The 20,136-nt window shown below is 35.5% G+C and overlaps 1 protein-coding gene across 1 annotated transcript; it reads left to right on the forward strand.

Annotated features, from left to right (window-relative positions):
- The first annotated feature begins 1,662 nt into the window (after positions 1-1,662).
- On the forward strand, positions 1,663-4,979 carry LOG8 (Putative lysine decarboxylase family protein). The gene is made up of 8 exons (XM_006853818.4): positions 1,663-1,981; positions 2,136-2,252; positions 2,596-2,693; positions 2,827-2,857; positions 3,956-4,055; positions 4,174-4,244; positions 4,335-4,478; positions 4,731-4,979. Exons 2-8 carry the CDS (start codon positions 2,142-2,144, stop codon positions 4,818-4,820), a joined length of 645 nt encoding a protein of 214 aa, XP_006853880.2. The 5' UTR covers positions 1,663-1,981; positions 2,136-2,141; the 3' UTR covers positions 4,821-4,979.
- The last annotated feature ends 15,157 nt before the right edge of the window (positions 4,980-20,136 follow it).

The following is a 20,136-nucleotide window of genomic DNA, read 5'->3' on the forward strand; positions in this document are numbered from 1 at the left end:
AGCTCCAAATATAGTAAGGATAAGATGGTATACCATAAATAAAAAGAATAGTAAAAAAAAAAAGATTAATATAAACTTTTTTTAAGTTTCAAAATTCATTTTATTTTTCGGACTCATGATCATAGTGACTCGCAATATCAACCTATGAAATTTTTAATTCAAAATCCATCTTGGAAGGTGGATGAACTAGAATACGTGTTTTGATTGACCCATCGAAGTTGCACCCAAACCAAAGTGGTACTAAGATAAAATGCCCATGCGAAAAGTGGTATTTCGGAAAGCTATTATTTCACTCTAAACCCCGTATGAGATATTGGTTATTGAAATATTTCATGAGTGACTTGGTGCGTTATTTCGTTGGTACCCACATTTGATAGTGTGAAAAGTAAAATGAAACATTGTTGCACTACAGTATATTTTCCTATTTGATTGTGAGATGACTATTGTAAAGACTACCAGAGAGGTTCCACATTTTCTTTCAGACATGAAGAAGTTAGTACTCCAGAGTCCCCCTTGGAGGGTTGGTAACCATTGTAAATGGAGCACCCTATTAAATGGTGCCCTTCCATGGCAACTGCCAAACACATCCTAGGGATGACTTGTTTGGTTAGAATTTGGTATGTGAAAAGGCCAATTTCATATAAGTACCAAAAAATGTCGCTATTTTATAATGTCGTTTAGTGAGATATTAGTGTTAAAAAATATTAATATTATAATAATTTGTTAAAATTAAATTATTTATCAAAAATACCAACATATCGGAATATTTTTGGGTGATAGTAAGTGTACGATTTTGATGTTCCAAAAATATCAATATTTATCAAAGTTGTTTTCCGGAAAAAATATTTTCATTTTCATACGCCAAGCGTGATTTTGATGCTTCTAAATAATCCACATCTAGGAAATATTAAATAGTCATCTCAAAACTTATACGTTATGACTATTTACTTTTTATACTAAGAGGTAACAATTATTCTCTTTGATTAAATGTCAAATTGGATGGGTTGAAGTGAGTCACACAATCTAAAAAAAGTCTTTTTTTTAGAACTTTGTGTCTAATCATTGACATTCTTGCACTCACCCATTTTGAAATCTAACCAACAAAATAATTACGACCTCTTTATACAAAAGGTAAACATTCCTCCGTAGATAATCCCATATGTTAAATAGTCATCTCAAAACTCAGTTTGGTAACAATGTCTCATGCTTCTCTGGTTGCTATTTTTGTATAGCATGGTGGCAACAAACCTGGCCAGCCCTATCCCAGCCTCAGCCCTTATCAACACAGGGGCAGCCTTGGCCCTATTAGGATTGGGGCAACTGTGTCAAAAATAAATGAGAAATAGAAAAAAATAAGAAAAAAAATATGGCTGGACCAGGCTGAACGGGGCTGGCACTAGCTTTAGACCGGCCCTTAGGCCACGGTTTGTAGCCCAGTCTCGAAGTTTATAGGTCCAGGATGGGCCAGTCCGGGCCTCATAGCCCATGCCGAAGGGCATTTTCGGTAAGTAAATATCTTGATGGGGCAATCGAGAAAATTCTCTCATCATTGGGGGGTTTTTAGTGGGGCTCCAAAGTTCGAACTTGGCTCCCCAATCATTTTATTTCCAAGAATGGGAAAAAAGGTTAATTTGTGATCTGGTTTCTGGACTACTGGAGAGAGAGGGAGGGAGAGAGGAGCAAAGAGAGAGAAAAGCAATCAAAAGGTGGGATTTAATGAGAGAGATAGAGAGAGAAGATCAAAAGGTCGGAATTTTGAGAGTGAGAGGGATCAAATTTGGGCTTTTATTAGAGAGAGAAGATCAAAAGGAATGATTTTTAGAGAGAGAGAGAGAGAGGAGTTCAAAAGGTGAGAATTTGGCGACATCCATCGACACTGAGAAAAGATTGGTTGCAAAAGCAGAGGAAGGATTGGAGACTGTGGGTCTTGGTGTCTGTCTCTTTTATACTAGACTTTGATTCTTATATGGCACCATAAAAGGTAAGCTTATGAGCTCAATCCAATGCTGTTCCCAGAGTGAAATATAGCTTCCCTTTGTCTTTCATCTAAAAAAAAGTAAAGGGACAATGCTTTTCTGTCTCTGCTTTTTCTCCTTTCCCCAATATTTTTATTGGTTCCTCTGTTTTGAGTGCAGTGAATAATGATGGAGGGGAATTTGCAGAGGTTCAAGAGGGTCTGTGTTTTTTGTGGGAGCAACTCTGGTAACAGAGCTGTTTTTGGTGATGCTACCCTTGAGTTGGGATCTGAATTGGTGGGTTCTGTTTTTCTATCTATAAATGGGTTTTCTCTCCTTCCATTCTTTTCTTCAAAAATATAAAGTTTTGATACTTTTGCTTGATACCCATTTCTTTTTCCATGGTTACATTATTTGTTTTTGATGATTTCGGTTTCTAATGGAGCTTTTGGAAGTTGATAATGGTTTTCTTAGTTTCTTGTTTACTAATTGGTGGATTGAAGCAAACTTTTCTTTTATTTTTAAAAAAAGATAAAAAAAAGCTTCTGCTTTTTTACTGTACCTGTTTGTTTGTACTGGAATTGTAATTCTTTTGAGGATTTGATGGTCTATTTGTTGGCTTCCTCTATGTGGGTTGTAGGTGAAGAGGAGGATTGACTTGGTTTATGGTGGGGGTAGTGTTGGGTTGATGGGTTTGATCTCTCAGACTGTCTATAATGGTGGTTGCCATGTCCTTGGGTAAGCAAATCGTTTACTTGCTACTCTCTCTCTCTCTCTCTTTCTCTCTCTCGTGCACGCACACAAGTGTTCATGTCATGTTGCTGATATCCATCTTATGGTGTGTCTTCTTTGCTGTATTTCTTTTGCTTAGAGTGATTCCTACAGCCCTTCTGCCACTTGAGGTATGATACCCATCTCTGGTTTTGATTCATCTCTCTTAATTATGTCCATGATATTGTGTGTCAGTTCAATTGTGACAAACTTTATATACTAAATAAGGAGATATTTTTTGTTGTGATTGCCCTTTTCCACTGACTGATATTCTCCCTTACTTTTGCTTATCATAGGTCAGTGTTTATTACAGTAAATGGCCTGATTTGGAAATAATTGGGTAGATTAAGTTGGATTTGAGGGCATTGAGGTTTAAAATCTGCTTTATAATTATCCTCAGTTACTGATACATTGAACTAGTTATCCCAAACAGCATTTCTCACCGTTTCTGGATTTCAGATTTGATCTTACCCTTACCAAAAAACTATGAAAAAGAATAGAACTTCATAATAGTTGCTTCTTAGTTTCAAATTAGAACTTGCTAATGAGGAATATGATTGCAATTGACTTGTATTTATGAGAAGGGATTAAGCTTGGGAACATTGTCTTGGTATGATTGGGATTCTGAAGTTATATTCCCCTTTGTCTTGGTGTGCTTTGATAATTGCTACCTCTTTATTTTAGTCTGTCATGAGTTAGTAGCTCTTTGTCCAATTTTTAAATTTTTGGCATAAAGAATCTCTGTCCTTTTCATTGCTCCAATATCAATCACAAACCCTCTAGAAAAACCACTATAAGTAGAGAATGGAGTATCATTATTTTGCTATGTATAAGATAAATTTTTATTGATACTGAGCCATGATTTAATTTGGTATTCCTTGTTCTTCTTTCTCAACTCTACACTCATCTGTAGCTTTGCATTTCCTCCCATGCACATACATGCACATACCTTTGTTCAATGCATGTGCTTATGCATATGTTTTTATTCATATCAATGTGTGTATGTAGGCATGCATGCATGCATGTTCATATTGTCTATAGTACAGACGGATATCTATGTTTGCAGATGTGTGTGTGTGTGTGTGCTTTCTTTGAGTGTGTATGTGGGTGGGTGTGTGTGTGTGTGTGTGTGTGTGTGTGTGTGTGTGAGAGAGAGAGAGAGAGAGAGAGAGAGAGAGAGAGAGAAAGAGAGAGTAAATCTTTATAGAAATGGAAGTTGGAATGTACAGATATCTGGGCAAACTGTTGGTGAAGTAAAAACTGTTGCCGACATGCATGAACGTAAAGCAGAAATGGCTCGACAGTCTGATGCCTTTATTGCTTTACCTGGTATGATTTTTATGGACCATACAACAATGTCACAAATGATATGCAAATCAAAAATGTCACACAGGTTCAAATTTCTTCCCTATATTCACTGGTTCTCATTCTATTTCTAATGTTTCAGGAGGTTATGGTACCATGGAAGAGTTATTGGAAATGATAACCTGGTCACAGCTTGGAATTCATAGTAAACCGGTCATATATTTTGCTTGACATCACCAAATTTGGATGTTTGGACTATGATATAAAGGGTTTACTGAAATGGTAATTACTTTTATTATGCAGGTGGGACTGTTAAATGTCGACGGGTACTATGACACTTTGCTTGCCTTATTTGACAAGGGTGTTCAGGAAGGTTTCATCCAGCCGGCAGCCCGCCATATAGTTGTCTCTGCCCCTACTGCGAAAGAATTGATCCAAAGAATGGAGGTGAGTCTTTTCTTCTTATTTTTCTTCTCTCTCGTTCGTTTTGTATTAGGCAATGCCCATCATTCTGAGTTAACATTGATACTTTACTTAACTGTGATAATGCAAAGATAAGTGTACTCTCTCTCTCGTACAGATACACATACATGATTTCTTTCTTTACTTTGTTGGCTGAAAGTACCATGTGGTCCCCTAGAAGGGCATCTAATTGCTATGCTTTTCTAACCTGCTGTTTTATCACTATTTCACATGTAGGAATATACACCATTGCATGATCAGGTTGCTCCTCAAACAAGCTGGGAGGTTCGAGAATTGGGTTATTCTAGGCGCCCGGATCCTTCATGACATCCAGTTATAGTAGCGTGTAAAACTGATTGAACGTGATTCTTTTCTGGTTTACTATATATTTGATTTATGTAAACCTGGGCTGGAAAAGGCCCAAAATATATTATTGTTCATGGGGCAAATATATGCAATAAATCCAATCCTTGTCTTCCTTGAAAATTAAATTCTTCTTTGATCCTTGGGTCTCTTCCTTAAATCTATTATTGGGGCTCAAACGTTATGTCTTAGTTCCTGGGAACTGTCATATCTCTGAGAAATTTGGCCGTGTACCGCTAGTGTTATTCTCTGGTTTAGAATTTAGGTGAATGGCACAGCACTGTTACCCAAGCTGCATTTAAATTTTCAACGGCATATTAATGAAAATTCTCAACAAAGGAAAGAAAACAGACACCTTACTTTTTAGCTGTCAAACTCTCTTTATACCATGACTAGCACACCAGATTGAACCCGGTAACTTGTCTATAAACTATGGCTTCAGTGCTGGCCCCAGTTGTATCTCATTTCATAGGTTTGTGATAAGTTTCTTTAATGTCTAACCCTTATAATCACAACTGAGATGGAGAGAGCCTCCGATCATGGATGTATTTGACAGTTCGTAACGGCCAGTCACATGTTGAGATCTGAAGTGCCAGTTAAGAGTCTAGAATCAATGTCTTTTGGTTGTTAGAAGGTCCACATTTTTTGTGGGGCCTCTTTTTAAGGCGCGTTGTTACGTGTTATCTAATCGTAAAAGAAGCAGCTGGAGAAAATGGTTTAGGGAACAATGGCTTGTTGGCCATGGGACCACTAAGATGGGTTTTTTGGTACAGTTGCAGAGAAAGAGGGAGATGCTGTCAACAGCTTCACAATCATAAGGATTGGAAGCCACTAGTATTATATGAAGGGAAAGGATATGGGGCCCATCAGTCTAAGTGGGACCCGTTTCCATTTACACAATTTTGGTTCCGGAAAATATTTGGGGTACATTTTGTCAACACTAAATTTTTAGGTAAAATTTTCCTTTCCAAAAAAGAATTTGGGTAAAATTCTAAAAGCTTCTTGCTATTAAAAATAGAAAATAAAAAGAAAAAAACTCTCAAAGCATTTTCATTCACATGGGAGAGAGAGAGGAAAGGAGGAAGCGAGTCAGTGAAGCTTTGTGTGTGTGTGTGCGCGTAGGTGTTTGCACACACCCAACCCATAATTGTAATGTGTGTGTGAGAGAGAGAGGAGATTATTTGTAGTTTTTCCAAATGTCTGTTAGAAGGCTTACTTTGTAAGAGACCAGCAGCAGCAGCATCTCCATAATGGGTGGTATGAGTGCCGAAAATGGATTTTTTCTATTAGGGATACTTTTCTTTTCCTGTTCTCCTTTTAATGTGCATAAATACTTTCCATATTATTTAATTCCAAAATTACTTCATAGATGACAAATATGACCATATTGTGAAGTGGTTCTCAGTTTCAGTTACCTACAATTTCTTCCAAAAATACTGGAGGCTTTGTAGGCCAGGAAATTCCTTTTTTTAGAACTAAAAAAAAAAAACTTCCTTGTAGGTTTTCTTCCCGAGGGAGTAGCTAAACAATGTACTCAGGGGGGGCATAGTCGAGGTGTATTATTTGGAGGAGGGTCCTACTGTAATACACAATGTGTCTGTACGATGTGGTGCACAGAGCAGCCAAACCCCGTCAGCAGACAATGGAGATGAACTTTGTTCCCCTAACAGACAATACCAGGTTTTAAAATGGAACAATAGCTCATCTCCACCATCCATTCATGGGGATTCACCCTTTACTTATCATATACAGCACAAGGTATTATGCATTGAGCATTTTCACATGATGAAAGTAAAGAGCATTTGCTCAAGGACCAAGTGAAAAGACCTCAAAGCAATCAATGTATATGCAGTTATGCATCTGAGCCAGAACCAGAAGATATTCTATTACCTTGGGAGAAGAATGTTCATTTACTGCCTCGGATAAACCCACCTAAAACTAATTGGACATGGTTTCTATGAGTCCATGTAGAAATGAGTCGATTCTTAAAAATCTATTTTTGAGATGGATTTTCGGACCTAATTTTCAAAGACATAATCTCTAATATGGTGATCATGAATATAAATAAATAAATAGATTTGAAGAAATAAAAATAATGATTTTATAAAAAAACATTTGGACCACTTATTTGCATCCATCTTTAAGATGGATGCTTTATACTTTGGGATTGCATATTGTAGAAATGCAGTCCAGCCCGCATGAAACAATTTTCCAAATTAATTTTAGGATTCTAAATTTTTTGGGGACATAACCTCTTCAACCCATAGATTAATCTCAATAAAAAATATTTCCTAATTGTATCATTTATGCACCTAAAAAAAAAGATTCTACATATGGAGACCATTTACTTTTGATACAAGGAGGTCACAATTATTTATAACCATTTGATATGAAATTTGACAGTTTAAGTGTAACATAAAGTTTGAAAAAATTTCTTTTGAAGTTTGAGCTTGGTCAATGAAATAAATACAACCATCCAATTTCACATCCAATAGTCAAGATTAATTGTAACTATCTTATACGAAAGGTAAATGATTTTATTGTATACTTTTCCATAAAAAAATAGTGTCTTGTGATTGAATAGAGACCATCAAAATTTTAGATGGTGCGTTCTAAGTTTAGAAAATACAAATTTCAAAATTTTCCTTTTCAGAAAACTTATTTAGTTCTTCTTAGGTGGTTCATAGTTTAGATTGAAAAAAAATCCTCCCAATTAGTTCATCTAACCGAGGGAGTAAAAGTAAATTATGCTCCTAAGGGAGCATAGTATACGTGCGTATGCACTACACACTACAGAACCTCGATGTAGATGGTAAAATTAATAAACTAAATTATGGAGGGGAAAGTTTTAACTTTTAAGTCAGGGCACCAACTCATGTGATGTGCCTGCTCAGGTTTCTTAAGAGATTTACTGCAATTCCATTTCCACCTCAGATCCATGAAAATGGAGTTAAAAAAACATAGCACATTTGAGGATCTCTGAGGCATTACAGTGGATGGACCCTAGAAGAAGTACACAGTGGACTTTTGTAAGGTTCAAAGTTTAACTTTTATTTCATTTTCACGTGATGGAGACAATAGACCCGTATAGTTTTTGGATCCAAAATCCATCTTAGATTTGTGAGGGTGGACTAAGTACAATAGGGGTATCCCAAGTTCACCTAAACCCTCACTTTTACCTTTATCAATGAAAGAGGAAACCATAATGTTGACACCTTATATCGTAGAATTAAGGTGTATCTCAAAAATCTATCGAAAAAGGCTGTTTTGATGTTGAAAACCCATTTAATCGAAAATCTTGACATGTAGATGTATCATTGAGATATATGGCATGGAAAAAATGGATTTTAAGTCCCAAAATAGTACGTCTTGCAACACACCTGTTGAGCTGTCTATTTTCAAAAAATATAAAACATAGATTCGGAAAAAAAATTGATTTATAGTTAGAACCATTTGAAAAAATTGGTGTAAAGAAGAAAATATAAAATAAAAAATATATGAAGAGAAATTATTTTGGGTACAAGGAGGCCATAATCACTCTAGTCCATCAGATTTCAAATCGGATGATTGTAAGGGTATCATTGACTAAAGTCTCAAAATTTAAAAAGGAAATTCTCGAACTTCATGACGCATCCTAAGCCCTCCAATTTGACATCAAATTGCTAAAAATAATTGTGATCTTCTTGTATCAAATATAAATGGTAAGTATATGGAATTATAACATGACATATGGCAAAATAACTACTAATCATTGTAAAAAAAATCCCAATTACATATAAAATACCGATACAATTTTTTTATTTTTTTAAATACATCAAGTTTTATTTAGGCTCTCGGCTTGGCAAGAGGTGTAGTGCGAGTGGACTCGGCTGTGCTCTGGAACACCGATTCAAACTACTATTTTTGTTATAGACACGGTTTCTATGAGTCCATATAGAAATGAGTGACCTCTTAAAATTTTATTTTTAAGATGGATTTTTGGACTTAACTTTTAAGGACATATAATCTCTAACATGGAGATCATGAATATGAAAAAATAAATAAATTTTGAAAATTAAAAATAACAATTTCATTAAGAAAATATTCCGACCATTAATTTCAATTGTTTTTAGATAGACCACCTATTTGCATCCATCTTTAAGATGGATGCTTTATACTTGGGGACCGCATATTGTATGATTATCCTTGTCCTCTTATTTGTAAATTAGAAATATCATATAGTTTTAGTTTATTATGTGGATGATGTTTTCTTGGATTTGCACTTTACCAAATGAATTCACTTTTGGAAATATTATTGTTAAGGTTCAAACAAAAAAGACTGGGTCATGTCATTGACAAACAGCGATGTAGCGTTATAGATTAAATAAGGAGTAGGGGTCTCAACCAAACAAATTTGTGGAGAAACCCTAGCATGGATGATATCATGATTTTTAAGCTGGCATTTTCTATTAAATTACACTTCAATTATTTTGCCTTTTAGTTTTAATATTATCTTCTTGTGATTTAAAAATCGTCAATTTGGATTAGAATTCGGTGGACACCCGATCTAAATCTTTCTCAGAATTGGTAATCGGCTTGGTTTAGTGACTCATCTGCCAAAGAGCTCGGCTAGACTTAAGAACCTATTTCAAACAAAATTGTTAGATTCCCAAATGTTTTATTTTTTATGTTTTTAAATTTTTTAAAATATTATGTGAATTTTTTGGGATTGCTTCTCGATTATCCTAAAATTATCAACCCAAAAGTAACCAATTGGACTACACCATCCAAGTTTTAAAACATCAATATCTTACAGGAAAAGAGTATACAATGAGATTGTTTACCTTTCACATGGAGGCAACAAAAACTCCATGCCAACGAATGTTAAATCGTGTGGCTGACAGTGATTGCACACAAAGTCTGAGAACTTTCTCAATATTCTGTGCAAAAATATGACTCCCCAATGAGCTAATTTCACATGAGAGACTAAAGGTATTTATTACCTTTTCGTAGAAAAGATGACAGTCCCAAATGTAAACAATCTCCTTTCTTGAAGCCTAGAACATTGGATGAGATCTTAATTATATTTTATGAAACATTATAGATGGGAAAGCACCGAGAGAATAAATTCAGTCCACTTGTGTCAAGTGTCTGGGACTAAGTCATAGGTTAGGTTAGAACCTTACCTATGAAATTTTAGTAGACCTTGCTGCCTTTCAATAAAAGCAAGGGGCCGGCAAATACATAAAGAAAGTGTGGAAAATAAGATGGGCATAGTTATTGGGGATTTTATACAAATGAAACTATTTTCTTTTGGTATAAGTTGGTTACAATTACTTGTAATCATTCGATGAAATATCTGATAGCTTGGGTGTGTCACAAAATTTGAGAAAATTTGTTTTAAAATTTGAGCTTGATCAATAGAATAAATGTAGCCATCCAATTTCACATCCAATGGTCAAAATTAATTATGACCACTATGTACCGAAAGTAAATGGTCTCATTGCATGTAGATATGTAGCCCCGTATCATGATCTATATTTGAGATAGATTTTGGATTTAATTTTTCAAGTATATATAATCTCTACATGAAAATTATTAATAAGAAAAAAAAAAAAAAGGCGCAAATTTTGAAAACGAAAACCGACAATTTTGAAGAAAATATTTAGGCCATTGATATATATATATATATATATATATATATATATATATATATATATATATATATATATATATATATATAGATATATTTTTTGATGGACTATCATTATACATCCACCTATATAATTTTTTTTAAAAAAGTAAATGGTCTCTTCTTATGCTTTTCCATATATACTTATTATTAAAAACACAAGGGGTACCTTTGTTATATCAAAGCATGTCGTTAAAATTTTTACTAAAGAATAATGGTACTTGTACTAATAAAGTTCTACGACATTGGTTTTTAAAATACCATCTACTTTTGCGAAAAATATTTATGTACTCTTATTTAATAATTCGGCTACTTATAAAGAACTTTTTTAGGAACAAACAATGACTTTTGATAAATACACCCAGTACAACCTATTATGATATATATATATATATATATATATATATATATATATATATATATATATATATATATATATATATATATATATATATATATATATATATATATATATATATATATATATATATATATATATATATATATATAAAATAGAAGGCACCAGTTGATTTGGTTCAATTGGAAGGGCTTTAAAAGGATTAGGAGAAGGCCCAATACGATATAGATAGAAATTTTGAGAAATAATATGATGATTTGTGGTCTGACTGATGGCATGGCTCTTGATAGAACGGATGGTGGAACATAATTCGTATAGTTGATTTTCAATATTTGAGATAAATCTTAAATGATAATGATGATGATAATATAAAAGAGAGAGAGAGCTCATTGGGTTCTCGATCCAATTATGCATTTGACACTATGCTTTGTTGGGGAGTTGGGCCTTGCATGGAGAAGCATGGGCTTGACTTGGGTCTAATTGACAAGCCCAACATATAAAGGGTCTTCCTTTGGTTCTTTAGGACGTGGTTAGCATACGCAGCTAGCCCGCATATTGTAGAAATATGGGCTTGGCAATACTATATTTTTTAAATATACTTTGATCCTAATTTTTAGAGTATATATAATCTTTAACATGGAGATCATGAATATGAATAATAATAATAAGAGTAATAATAATTGAAAACTAAAGATGATAATTATATTAAGAAAGTATATATACCGTTAGTTACAATTGTTTTTAGATCGACCACATATTTGCATCTATCTTAAGATGGATGCTTTATACCTCTAGATTGCGTATTGTAGAAATGTGGTCCAACCCACATGAAACAATTGTTCGGTTCTTCATGGTCATCTATTTTTACCACTAATTATATTTTATTAATACGAATAAGATTCCAATTGTTTTTGCCCCGTTCACTAACCATGCATAAAAGTGTTTTTCTAATAAATTTATCGTTGAACAGTTTAGTGAAATGTATGCTTAACTTCAATCTTCGCAACTGGGAGCCCCCTATATGAACACACAGCAGTTGGCTACTAACGTTAATGAAAAGTTGTTAAGCCTCAAGTTTATATTAAAAGTAACTAGAAAATATACTTACTAAAGAAAAATGGTCTTTCCTAGCTCGCCCTAACAGAGCAAGATCAGGAAAAATTACATCTCTACTATATATTTGAATATGATAATCACACGAAGGTCTACTATATATTTGAATATGGTAATCACACGAAGGTCTAAATTTTCGCAAATTTGGCGTAGAGGTCTATTTATTTTTTCCAATTTGCCCCTCGGTATGATGTTTGAAGCATGTGATAGGTTTTTTTTACTTTATTCTTTATTTTTTTGAAATATAGGGACCAGTATTTTAAATTTTTTGAAATATAAGGACTTGTACGTGGTTTGAATCATTGGATCGCCCTATACTTTATATTTTTTTAAGAGTAAATGGTTTGATGTTGAAGACATCAGATCAATTTTTTTGAAAAGATAGAAAAATAAGGCCGTCTGATATCTCCAATATCGAAAAGATCCAACGGACTAACTCCTGTAAATTCATTCAAGCTCTTTATATCCTAGGTGGTCTGCCCAACCAAAAAGGCCCCCGTTTACCACAAAACCCTTTAAAATTTGGCAACATTTTGTAGAGACTAGGAATTTAGGTAGACTAGCCATTTTGAAAGAGTAAAAGAATGCTTATGAGATCAAGGAAATGGTAAAAAATTTCAAAAAAAAATTAGTCCAGCAAAACACATAGAACATAGAACTTAAGTGGACAAAGTAGAGGTATTAGTTGGTACTCGGGTGGGTATGATATTAGAGATATCGGATGTCCGATGTCTCCAACATCTTACCATGTGCTTTAAAAATAAGTAAAAGTATAAAGCGGTCAGAGCATCTAAACCTCAGACCAGTTCTTACACTTTAAAATTTTTAAAAATAAAACAAAAAAACAGTGGACCATGGGACAAAATAGGGAAAAAGAGGGCACGGGGTGTTTTTGAAAAAGAAAACACCGGTCTAGTGTTGTAAAAATTGAATTGCTGTAGCTCCGCATAAATTTTCCATAAATTTGAACCACTATGTAATTACCACATTTAAATATGGCGCGGACCTAATTTTTCCTTATTAGTATTTTAAGAGCATGATCGCATACTCTGACTTCATATAACTTCATGTTGCTACTAATGCATTTGAAAGCAAAACATAGGAACTTTGGTATGCTCCTGCTGCTTAAGAGTGACTCTTTTTCCTACGTTTACCATGGATCCATGGTCACAGACTTTTTTTATAAACCTATTTTTGCTTAATTAAAGACTACATTGATGCTAGGGGTGGCAACGTGTTGGGTACAAGTAGAGTCCGGTTGGATTCAAACCTGAATAGTATTTGGGTTCAAAATTTGGACCTGTACTCAGACCTGTTGGATCCTTGGATCTGGTCGGATGATTATGAGCTGCTTTTTTTTTTACCATCATATACCCTATAACTACCAGCCTGTTCTTTTTTTACCAATAATATCGTAAATGTTGCCAATATTGATAATCCGAACACCTAGCATGCGCCTAGAGACACATGATTGCCATCATATACCCTACGACTGCGGGTACTTGTTGGGTCGGCTGGACTCAGACCCGAACCCAAATAGTATTCATGTCCAAAATTTGGATCCATACCTGGACCTGAGGTCGGGTATACCCGTCAGGTCCCAGATCTAATCAGGTCTATTGCCACCCCTAAATTTGATACAGTGGCAGATTTATGGAAACATGTGAACACATCCGCCAATTAATGTACGCATTTCTCAAAATAATTTTTATTTTTTCGTATCCATCTCTCTTCGTGTTTTTAAATTTATTTTCTATGGTGAAAGTCATTGAATTTCGATGTGGAAAATCCTTAGGATAGCTTGAAAATCTATTTTCATCTCTAATTACAAAAATTTAAACTCTAAAAATAGTTCAAATCCAGTAGAAAATGGACAGTCCAGATAATATGTTGCAAGATACACCACTTCGTAGACTAAAAATCTTTTTTCTTTTCATATTCATATATCTCGAAAACGAGTGATCAATTAAATGGTTTTCCAACATCCAAACATCCCTTTATGATGAATTTTTTAGGTGCACCTTTAATTTTACATTTTAAAGGTGCAACCTTATATAAACTTTTTATTTTACAAATATCTTGAATCTTAGGCTACATAGGTCTTAAGAACCATGGGCTATTTTACTAATTTTTGTTCCACTTAATAGCATTAAGTGAATATCCTTCCACAATAGTCATTGTACCCAATTTCTGCACCACTTGATAGCATTCATGAAATGTCCTTCTACAAATAATCATTATACTCATTTGTCTTGCCTGAATAGTTCTTAAACGGTTCAATGACTGCTCTCATTTAGCTTCATTAGCTGTAAATTGACTACATAGATTAGATAATAACAGGAGATTCATATGATTAATGACATCAACGAAAATGGCATGTTTTTTTCGTCTTGCTTGCATAACATACATTCACAATAGCAAGTTCCTTACTCCTGAGTAGGTCTACTGTAAGCGTTTAATAACATACATTCACAATGGCAAGTTCCTTGCTACTGAGGAGGTCTACTGTAAGCGTTTCACGCAAAATTAAACGTTTACAGTTAAGATCAATAAAAAAGCTTGTAACGTATGAGGAATAAGCCACTTCCAAATCTCTACCGCATTAAGTTATGTCCGTTGGTATCGGTCATGAAACAGGCATAAATAACGAGACTTCACTGGAACTCCTCATCTGATTCCATTTCCCAGACCATCCCATCTTCCCTTTAAGGCACTAGAAGAATTCCTCCCAAATAGCTGATGCCCTTCTCCATTTTGTTCCTTTGCCTATGAGAAAAGTATTTCACTATAACCTGTATTTTGCCACGATAACTTGCCTTTGAGTTGATATTCTTCCTGTATACTCCACCACCAATATCTCATCAAGATACTATTCTAAAGTTTTAGCTTCCTAAAACCGAACCCTCCCTTTGGAACACATGGTTTATACCGGTTCACGATGGCACGTTTGGTTCATGTGAATGTTTTCTAAAAAATATTTTTGGTCAGGCTTAGATTTACCTCGTTCGGGCTCCCTTGGGGACTTGGGCTCAATGAATCCCCTCTCGGACAACCGCTTGACCCACGTGCACATGTGTGCCCCACGTGCCCCTTGCAGATAGGTATTTCCAATAATGAGAGGATTTTAAAGTGATAAAGAGGTGGACTTAAATACCTACCTCACCGAGGTTGAGTTCGTAGGATACGTCCTGGCGTAGTCTTCTTAGATTAATGAGGAAAGCCCTACGACTGTCTAGCAGCATGTTTTGAATTTAGCCCCCTTTGAAATCAACACCTCACTCGGACTCTCACGAAAAAACTGCTAATCGAATCCACTTATAATAAAACTCCTCTTTAATACACTTATCGATTAGTGGTTCTAGTTTTGGGGATAGAGTGATTAGAAAGATAGGTAAGAAAGAAGAAAGAGAAGAATAAAAGAGGGTTAATTAGAGCTCTATTTAAAAATAAGAAAAAGAAGAAGAAGATGATGAGATAAAAGAAGTGAAGTGATGGCCTGAGGATCAAGCAACCTCCCTACATAACCTCTCCTAAGAGGTATTACCAGAGACAAAAGAAAGCACTAGGCTAAAATCCTTGGTACCCTGAGGATTTAGAAAGTGGAGTTACGAGACTTGGCCCGTAACTGTGTCACTAACCTGAAGAGACCCCTAAAAGTGATCTAGGGAAAGAAGAGAGTGAAAGAGATAGAAATCTTTCACGGCTCGAACACTATGTAACCCGGTAGTTAGATTAGTATAAGGGTTAAAACTTTAAGAAAACCTATCTTAGGATGACTCCAACCCGAATGATCTAGCACAAGAGAATCAATGTCTCTTACGACTCAACAACACTATGTGAATTGATGATTAGAATAGCAGTCAGAGAGTTAGAACCCTAAGACACTATCTCAGGAAGACCCCTGATTCATGTGTTCAAGAGTGAGAGAAAAAGTGAATAAAGGGAGGGAATAAATAAATGATGACATAAAAATAACATAAAATGAGTGAATGATAGATGAGAATATGAGTGTGAGAGAGAGAAGTACTAGAGTGAGAAAGAAATGAGTTAAAGAGGTTAAAAGAAGATGGACCTGCCCATGGTGCCAATTCGGGTGTCTTGAGGGGTAGGTTGAGGTGAGAGAGGGTGAGATATGGTAAGAGGGGACAGACCCACCCTAGGTGTGGGTCAGAGACTTAGTGGAATGAGAGAGGGTGAGAGAAGTTGAGAGTGTAGAAGGGGAGAGTCGGACCCCACCTAAGGTGCGGGTTCGTGACCTCGAGTTAGATGAGAGAGGGAGAGAGGAAGAGGGAGTAAAGCAAGAGGGTCGGACCTGTGGGCCTAAGGCACAGGTCCATGCGTCTGGGTGTGAGGGAGAGGGTAAGAGAGAACGAGAGAGAGAAAGAGGGAGTCGGACCCACCTAGGGTGCGGGTCCATCCATCTGGGCTAGGAGGAGAGAGAGAGTGAGAGAGAAATAGAGAGGGGGAGAAGCCCGGCCTACCCTAGGTGCGGGTCCGTAGCTTTTAGACTTGAGAGAGAGAGGAAGAGTGAACAAGGAGAGAGAGAGAGAGAGAGAGAGAGTGGGAGAGAGGGGGAGGCTCAAACCCACCTTGGGTCTGAGAGAAGAGAGAGAAAGAGAGAAAAAGAAGAGAGAGAAAGAAAGAGAAGACAAATAAAGAGAGAGAAAGAAGAGAGATAAGAGAGAGGAGAGAGAGTGGAGAGAGGTGAGAGAGTAAATATAGAATGGGCTTGAACCAAGATATACCTTCAAAGGTCCATTTGCATGCAATTTAGAGTGAGGTCTTTGTCTTTATAGGTTAAGGCCAGGGTCTAGGCTTTAGGTATACGGGCTTAAGTGTGCTACGGTAAGGTATAGTGTATGGAAACTAGGGTGTATAGATACTAAAGTATATGGTGTAGGGCAACTAAAGAGTATGGGATAAATATGGTATGTGGAGTAGGGTAGGGTGTAGGAAAGCTTTGGTGTGAGATGTTATGGTGTATGGAGTAACATAGGGTGTAGGGAAGCTAAGGTAGGGTGTAGGGTGTATGGAGTAGGATTGAGAGTTAGGAGTCATAGGGTGTATGGAAGCTAGAGTGTATGGGATAGGATTGGGAGTTGGGAATCCTAGAGAAGTTGAAATTTTGGGGTTCTAGGGATTGAAAGGTTCCACGGGTATTGTCTCTATCTAAGAATTGTGTCTCTCTCCTTTCTCCTTGAGTCTTGGGTTTGGAATCAAAGTAAAAGAGGAAGCTTAAACTCTTAGAATTATCAAGCTCTTCTCATTATTTTTCAACACTTTCAAGAGTTCTTTTACAAATAATATCACTTTGCTTATATAGAGTAGCCTCAAAATATGGGTGGATACTAAAAAACTTATAGAATTTATGAGAATTACACATTTAATTAATAAAAAATTTAATCTCATTTTTAGAATTAATGACAAAAATACCCCTAAGCACTTTTCATGAAATGACAAAACCATTCCTTTATGAGGGGCCTTTTGCCATGGCTATGCCTCAAGACCTTTTTGGATGTTTACGATGGCAATTCGAGCTATCAAACATCGTAGAATCGATGTTTTGTTTGTTACACACGTTTTGATATCCATTGATCGTCTTGGAATAGAGTTTTAATGAATAACCCAAAATTTGGCCAAATCCATAAACTTGTGATTCTTCAACCAATGATTTGGCATGATTTGTGATGTTCCAAGACTTCATTTTGATCAAAAAGTGAAGATGATATTATCATGATCATTTTGTGATAAATTTCATCTATTTTGGTCTCCGTTTGAACGCGTTCCAAATTTGGGAAGTCATCAAAAAATGAGATTCCGGTGACCAGAAAAATATATCTTATTCAACCACAAAATTCGGTGTCATCTAGCCTCTGATCATACATAAAAATTGTATGAAACTGAAGCTCTTGGAAGCACGCCCGCCACAGATTCATACTTTTGACAATCCGACATTGAGATCTTAAGCTATAGCCTCTCAAAGAATGAGATGTTCCTCTTTTTAAAATCTGAATTTTCATCTTTCGAGCATATTTTCTCTCTAACAATTCTCTTGTTTCAGATTATCCCATGATGTGTTCTATATGTCAAAGTGAGTGCATCGTCGAGATCTAGCTCGTGTCCAAATTGGAGCTTAATTGGACCCAAAATAAGCAAGTTATGAGCATTTGAATCCCAAAATGAAAAACACATTTTCATAAATGGAAACTGGTTCACCGAGGTTACACTGCAATAATGTAAAACCCGCCTTTTATTGATAATAATGGTTATGGAGGATCCGATTGAGCCGAAATTGGTACCTAGGGGTTTTTCGACGTTCCGGATCCAATGGTAGTAGTCTGATACTCTTTTGAGTCCCAAAAAATAGGTTTGTAGTTATATAGTCCATTTTCAACATGAGAAGAACAGGATTTGAAAACCGAGTTTCATCCTGATCGGTTCAATACTTGTTAGAACGCAACAAAACGTTACGGGTGTCCTTAAGGCATCTAAAACTACCCTCTCATGCAATTTGAGGCTATTCTAGGACTTCTTCAAAGGTTGACCAATATCATGTTTATTGCTATAGTGTTCCCATGGTCTGGCAGCGTCTTGGGCACCGGCGAGACCAGGATACTACCAGCTCTCTCCTTTTGCATCCTGGGGATACAAGTACATCAAAAATTACATATAGAAATTTTCACATGAAAAAATTCTCTGATGTGATCAAGTGTGGGAACATTTTTTCTATCAATTAATTGCCAATTGGTGTAAAAAGATGCACTAAGACCAATTGGTCTGAAAATATTTTCACACTCAACCACTTGAGAGAATTTTTTCATGTAAATATACTTTCTATAAAATATTTTTACGCAAACCAAAGTATCTTCTCATTTCTTCATGCTTACCCATAGGAAAATTCCATCATCCTTTCCAATATATTTGTGACAGAATTTGGCATACATAAAATACATCAACATAGACCGGGAGGTTAGATAGAGCAGACTTTATCGATGTAATCCTTCCACCTAATTATAGGTATTTAGCTTTCAATGGGTCCAACTGAGATTGAAATATCTGAATTATTAGATCCTAAATATATCTTAGCATTCTTGAGTTAGAAATGGGCGTGCTCAAATGCTTTTTATTGGAAACTTATCTGTACTTCAGGATATGTGTTAATCTTCTACATCTGCGAAAAAATGGTATCATTAGCATATTGTAAATATACGATACACTGTGTTCTTTACTCAATACTCTGAGATCGCACAAAAACAAATAGAAAAGGGCATTTCTGTCCAAAATAAAAGCAAGTAAACACAAGAAAATAAGAATACAATTCTTCCAATTAAGCAAGTAAATATTTACAAATTTGGTAGGTTGGGAATCTCTTGGGACGATTTAGGTCCGTCTTAGACAACATTAGTTTTTCTTGTTTTTTATACTAAGAGAAACCTTTTTGCTCTATTTTGCTAGCTTTGGGTTGATCTAGATCAGCCTTGCTCAGGGGTTTGATGGGGATGGAGTTTCTCTTGTTATAACTTGGGGAACGTAAAGGTAAAGCTTCGATTTCTCTCTCCATCTTATTTTCTGTCTTTCGGGAGTTTTTGATTTGGGCTCTAGGCTAGGATTTGTTTCCTCTCTCAGTTACTTTCTCTTGAATTTTTCTACACCCGCCTTTCTCTCTCTCGGTTTTTTCTTATTTTTATGACTTGTGTCCATCCCTTGACTCTGGCTTAATATAGTATAGATATAGATAGCTTTTTAAATTGATGAAATATTATGCAAGGATTTCCTTCTTTATATTTGCTTTGTATTCACACAATTATACCAAATTTTGGTTATCTTAAAACCTAGTTACTAAAACGCGACTGTTTGGATGACTTTGAATGGTAACGAGGTTATGCAAATCTCGTGTTTGGATCATCTTTCTGTATAACTTCGTTTGCTATTAAGGGGCATTTGGTGTGTATGACAGTTCAACATGAAAATATTTATAGGAAAAATTTGTATATATGGAAACAGTTTACAGGGAAAAATTATTCAATCCCCATGTTTGGTAAACACAATTGGAAACAAGCAGTGAGAAGGAGAACATCTCAAACTTGAAATTTTGAGATAGTTTCTCTATCTAAAGATTTGGCAATAGTTCTTTTCTA

Source organism: Amborella trichopoda, chromosome 5 (assembly GCF_054954075.1).
Source record: "Amborella trichopoda isolate Santa Cruz 75 chromosome 5, AtrichopodaSantaCruz75HAP2 v2.0, whole genome shotgun sequence".
Classification (NCBI taxonomy): domain Eukaryota; kingdom Viridiplantae; phylum Streptophyta; class Magnoliopsida; order Amborellales; family Amborellaceae; genus Amborella; species Amborella trichopoda.